Genomic DNA, 5,414 nt, shown 5'->3' with positions numbered 1-5,414 from the left:
CTCAGGGCAGAGGGTGGAGCAAGATGAGCTTTAATGTCCTTTCCAATCCAAACCAGTCTGGGATTCTATGATTAAAGGCAGCCCAGTCAGCACTTGACCCTCATTCATTCAGGTGCCCCATGCACAGATGTCACATCTGATGCCGTAGCTGACTTACCACATGTCCCAATTAGCTGGGAGTGATCCCCCCAGACCATACCCCAACCCAAGGGCAGGACTCCCAGGTTTGCTGGTGCATTCTCCCCTTCCCAGTTAGCACCAAACCTTGGGTGTGCTGCCACTGGAACTCCACTCCTCCCTGAGTTTCCCTTCCAACTGCCTCCATTCCTCAGTGCCAATCCCGTTTCTCACCACCCACTCCACTGTCCCCAGGGGCTGTCACCCCTGTGAAGGACCAGGCTGTCTGTGGGTCATGCTGGAGCTTTGCTACAACAGGTGCCATGGAAGGTGCTCTCTTCCTCAAGGTGAGAGTGGGACAGTGCCCATGGGGATGGATGGGGCACCTGGAGGGTGCCTGTCCCCACCTCTGCAGTGTGTCCCCCCACAGACTGGTGTGCTGACCCCCCTGTCCCAACAAGTCCTCATCGACTGCTCCTGGGGCTTTGGGAACTATGCGTGTGATGGGGGTGAGGAGTGGAGAGCCTATGAGTGGATCATGAAGCATGGTGGCATCGCCAGCACCGAGTCCTATGGCACCTACAAGGGACAGGTGAGAGTGGCCCTATGTCCTTGATAGGGTCCCCAAAGTCTTGGGGCTTTAAAGCCACAGTCAGGCTCTGGAGATGTGGATGTCACCTCATCCCCAAGGCACCAGGTTCCCGTGCATGGTTCAAAGCCCAGTCCAAAGCCAAGCCCCAGGGCTCAGCTTGGTAATTTCATCACCATGTGCCTCAGTTTCTCTTCTTGCAAAACAGGGACAAGCCTCCTCCACCCATGGGTGGTGCTGTGGGTCACTCCATACCCCAGGGTGCAGGGATGGAGCAAAGCTGTCTCGGGACAGGGACACAGCTGCAAGACATGTGCAACAGTCCCGACAGGGCTTTGAGTGCAGAGCCAGCTCCCTGTGCTGTGGCCTTGAGCAACTGGGAAAACATTCCTGCCACCCTGGACTTGGAACAACAGAGGGGGTAGAACTGGGATGCTCTCACAGCCCAAATCCCAGATCACTCCGTGCATCTGGGTGGAGCACCTCGAGGGCAGGTAGGGTGGGCAGGGTCCCAGTGAGAGGACCTGGGAGTCCTGATGCAAGTGCGTCCCCATGTGTCTGTAGAATGGCTTGTGCCACTACAACCAGTCTGAGATGTTGGCCAAGATCACAGGCTACGTCAACGTCACCTCGGGCAACATCACAGCAGTTAAAGCTGCCATCTACAAGCACGGCCCCGTGGCTGTCAGCATCGATGCTTCACACAAGACCTTCTCCTTCTATTCCAATGGCATCTACTACGAGCCCAAGTGTGGTGAGTCGGGTGGCACACAGGGCATGGGAGGACCTAGGTGCCCAGGGAAATGCCAGGATACCTGGTTGTCATCCTTGTGGTCAAGGGAGAGGGATGGAGGGGACCAGCTGTGAATCTCTCTGGAGCAATGTGGGTAGCCCTGGGAGCAGAGATGCTCTCTGGACTGGGATACCCTCCAGACAGGGATGCTTACCAGAGAGGAATGCTCTTAGGTTAGTGATGCTCTCTGGATGTGAATGCTCTCCAAATGAGTCCTCTCCCATGTCACTCCCTGCAGAGAACACACCAGGATCACTGGACCACGCAGTGCTGGCCGTGGGCTATGGAGTCCTGCAGGGAGAGACCTACTGGCTCATCAAGAACTCCTGGTCCACATACTGGGGCAATGATGGCTACATCCTCATGGCCATGAAGGACAACAATTGTGGTGTGGCCACTGAGGCCACCTTCCCCATCCTGGCCTGAGCCACCTGGGCTCTGTGGAGAGAGCCCTCAGAGACACTCTCAGCATCCAGCCCTGGATCAGCCCCTTTGGTGGGAGCTATCACACAGCAGGAAGACAGGGCCATGGGGTGCTGGACATGGGACAGGATGAGGACCCAGCAGTGGGCTTGCCAATAAAGACCCTTGAAAAATACTGGATGGCTTCTACAGGAGGGATTCAATTGCTGCCCACCCTGCTTGCAGACCCCAGTGACAGATCCTGCACAGGTCACTGTCCCCAGACTGATCTCTTGGTCCTGTGGGACCACAGGTTCCTCCTGGGGAGGGGACAATCCTGCCTGGCAGAGCCAGTTGGCTCTCACAGTCAGTCCCAGACACCCAGGGCGAGGGGAGCGGTTTTTCCAGCCCTGTCTGAGGTGGAGCACAAACAACCCCAGGGATTTCTGCTGAGATGAGAAATTCCTGGCATGGGGTGTTGTGGAGGGGGGAAGGCATCCACCCTCTGCCCCACTGCCCAGGTCTCTGTTGTGGCTGCGGGTGGGGACATCACTTGGGTGTTTGCCAATGCCACCCTTCACCCCATGGGGCTGCTCCCCTTTTGCACCGTGGCCATGGCTCATCTGGGTGCTCCTAGTTTGGATTCCAGCCATCCTGCAGAGCAGGATCAGGGCAAGAGGCTCCTTAAACAGCGTGGGAAGCTCTTCCTGCCCTGACCCTGGGGGTCTCCCATGTTTGCTGGCACACCCTCGGGGCAGGATGCCCCTCTGCAGTGGTGGGCAGTGATGGTGGTGGTCCCTGGGAAGGTGCTGCAGCACGGGGGGCATCAGCCCAGCCCTACACCCCGGGGTGCAGCTGAATCCAGCCCAGTTTGTCCCTGGCAGCACATGCAGCCAGCCCACACCGAGCCCTTGTCGGCTTTGTTTGGGGCTCGCTGTCACCTTGGGCTTGGGGCCAGCTGGCCACACGGCAAGAGGGAGGGGTGAAGGCCACTCAGCCATGGTGACAGCGCCGTGCTCCTCCCCAGCTCTGCTTCTCCGTGTCACTCCCAACATTTCAGCTGCATTTCTCCCCATTCTCCAAATAAACCCCTTCTAATTGCAGTCCTTGGCTTGCCCTGGTGGTGCATCTGTAAGGATGCAGGGATGCAAACAACCCCCATCTCCCAACATTCCCATCTCTCCTTTGGTGGGGACACCTTGGCTCCTGTGCCAGGAGGAGCTCTGGGGTGCCTGGGTGGCTGTCACTGGTTGTTGCAGATGCTCCCCCTGCTCGCAGCCAAGTCTGGCTGCAAACTGCCACGGGAGAAGGGGGAGCACAGGGACACCCCCAGCACCCATCCCCAAGTCCCTAATCCATGGAGCACCCACCTGTGATGCAGGGAATGGCTCCCCTGAACCCCACCCTGATCCCCCCTCCACAAGCCCCACAAGCCCATAACCCACCCTGGTGAGGGTGGGAAAGGCACCCACGGGAGAAGGGGGGATGCCCATGATGGCACAGGGGGGCAAGACAAAGCCACACCTCCCCCCATCTCACCCCAGCCCAGGGAAGGGTGGTCACTGCCTGTTGGCTGCTCACAACTCCCTGCCCACCCACTGGAGGTATTTAAACCACCTGTGGGTGCAGGGCAGCAGTGTGGGCAGGATGGAGGGGCTGAGGTTGCTGCTGGTGCTGGGAGCTACCCTGCTGCTGGGTGAGCACCCACCCTGGTTGAGCTTGGTGGGAGGGGTGGTATCATGCCCCTTAGCCTGGGCATTGCCATGCTGCTGGGGGTCCTTGTCCTGGGAGGGGGCTGCTCTGTCCCTGTCCCCATGCCTGGAGCTACAGAGGGGCAGTGGGCACACCTGTGTGTGGCATATGGGGGCTTTGGGGTGCCCCTGAGCTGGTGGCACTGCCAGGGAGATTGGGGATGCATGGGGGGCTCTGGGTCAGTCAGAGGGCTGATGAGCCCCCAGCTTGGGGACTCTCAGTCTCTGCTCTTCCCTGCCACCAGCACGGGCTCCCCTGAGTCTGTACCCCTCTCCCAGGGGACAGCAAGCCAGAGGGGCTGGGAAATGAGCTGTGTTTGGAGATTGTTTCTGTTTTTTCCTGCAGGAGCAGAGTGCAAAGGTCCTCTGGAGACACCCACATTTGGGGACATCTACCATGTTACAGGTACTGCCTGGGGACAGGACACCCCCCCCACACATCTCCAGCCACTGGCTCCCATCCATGTCCGAGCCAAGGACATTTCAATTTCCCAGATATGGGGTGCTCAGTGCTGTGGGTGCTGCTGGGTGTGCCCATGGGGTGATGCTGAGGGTCCTGGGGTGCTCCCTGTCTACCCTGTGCTGTGCAGGGCAGGGCAGGAGGCCAGTGGATGCTTCTAGGGGCTCAGCCCTCACAGCCCCCCCAGGCCATCCCCTCTGTGCTTGCAGGAGTCATCAGCCTGCCCTACGCAGAGATCAGGGAGCCCTTTGAAGCCTGGTACAACCTCACTGCGGGGAAGAGCCGCATTGAGTACTACGGTGGTGGGTGCAGAAAGGAATCCAATCCCCCAACCCCTCACCATCCCCCTCCTTCTGCCCTGGGACCTGTGGGTGTACCAGGAAAGCCCTGGGAGCCAGCACCATGCCAGAACCTCGGGGCTTGGCTTGTCCTTAGTATTGTCCCCATCCCCAGGCCAAGTGGTCACCTACCAGTTTGGCTCCATCGAGCCCTTTGGCGCCAGCTTCAAGGTGACACCTGAGACTACAGAGACAGAAGTCAATATCCGCAAGTGCTTCCGCATCAACGGCACCAACGGGGACCTCATCACCCCTCAGAGCGTCTTCCCCAGCCTGGAGAACTTCAAGGTGAGCCCTGGACATGGTCCTTTGGGATGTGGGATGGGACAGTGGAGCGGATGAGAAACTCCCATGGTACAGGATCCTCCCTGTGAGGGCAGAGCATTCCCTAGCTGGGACTGGGTAAATACCCAGCTGGATGCAGCCATGAGTGACGGATTGGGAGGTTCATCCATCATGGCACAATGCAGGATGAGGTGCTCTCCCTGTGGGGTGCCCCAGCATGCTGGGAGTGCAGTGCTGGGGTGGCACCCCAGTGCCTGACACGTGCTCTGTCCCCAGTGGGTGCGGGAGGAGCGATTCCGCGGGCAGCGCTGCTCCGTCTGGCAGAACGTCTCATACTGGGGTCACAAGAAGAATGTGTACACCCTGCGGGTGGGCAGCTCTGCCCACGGCCCTGTGCCCCTGCACTATGAGGTGAGGGGCTTCAACAGCCTCCTGGGCTCCCACTATGACAAGTATGAGATCGACTACTCCTCCTTCAGCCACCGATTCCCACCCAGTGTCTTTCAGCTCCCTGAGGGTGAGTGTTCTGGGCACCCATGGCCCAGCTTGGGGCTGATGCTGTCACCTAAACACAGCACCCCTTTCACCCTTTAAACTGGGGGTTTGGAGGGCTTAGAAGACATTTCTCCCTGTGAGGCTGGTGAGACACTGGCACAGGTTGCTCAGAAAAGCTGTGGCT

General features: G+C 59.1%; 2 protein-coding genes across 2 annotated transcripts in view; both read left to right on the top strand.

Moving 5' to 3' along the window:
• Positions 1-1,925, top strand: part of LOC103812149 (digestive cysteine proteinase 1-like) — a 5,635-nt gene extending 3,710 nt beyond the window's left edge. Inside the window, exons 8-11 of the mRNA XM_009085158.1 lie at positions 373-464; positions 548-709; positions 1,271-1,460; positions 1,738-1,925. Of these exons, the coding sequence (XP_009083406.1) occupies positions 373-464; positions 548-709; positions 1,271-1,460; positions 1,738-1,925 (632 nt within the window). The remainder of the gene's footprint in view (positions 1-372; positions 465-547; positions 710-1,270; positions 1,461-1,737) is intronic.
• Positions 1,926-3,548: 1,623 nt separating this feature from the next.
• Positions 3,549-5,414, top strand: part of LOC103812150 (counting factor associated protein D-like) — a 5,673-nt gene continuing 3,807 nt past the window's right edge. The window contains exons 1-5 of the mRNA XM_009085160.1: positions 3,549-3,597; positions 3,999-4,058; positions 4,322-4,414; positions 4,566-4,738; positions 5,012-5,258. Coding sequence (XP_009083408.1) covers positions 3,549-3,597; positions 3,999-4,058; positions 4,322-4,414; positions 4,566-4,738; positions 5,012-5,258 — 622 coding nt within the window. The remainder of the gene's footprint in view (positions 3,598-3,998; positions 4,059-4,321; positions 4,415-4,565; positions 4,739-5,011; positions 5,259-5,414) is intronic.

Source organism: Acanthisitta chloris, unplaced genomic scaffold (genome assembly GCF_000695815.1).
Source record: "Acanthisitta chloris isolate BGI_N310 unplaced genomic scaffold, ASM69581v1 scaffold4042, whole genome shotgun sequence".
In the NCBI taxonomy this organism is placed as follows: Eukaryota; Metazoa; Chordata; class Aves; order Passeriformes; family Acanthisittidae; genus Acanthisitta; species Acanthisitta chloris.
Note: the sequence above shows the minus strand (reverse complement) of the source record. Positions and strands in the feature narration are given on the sequence as shown.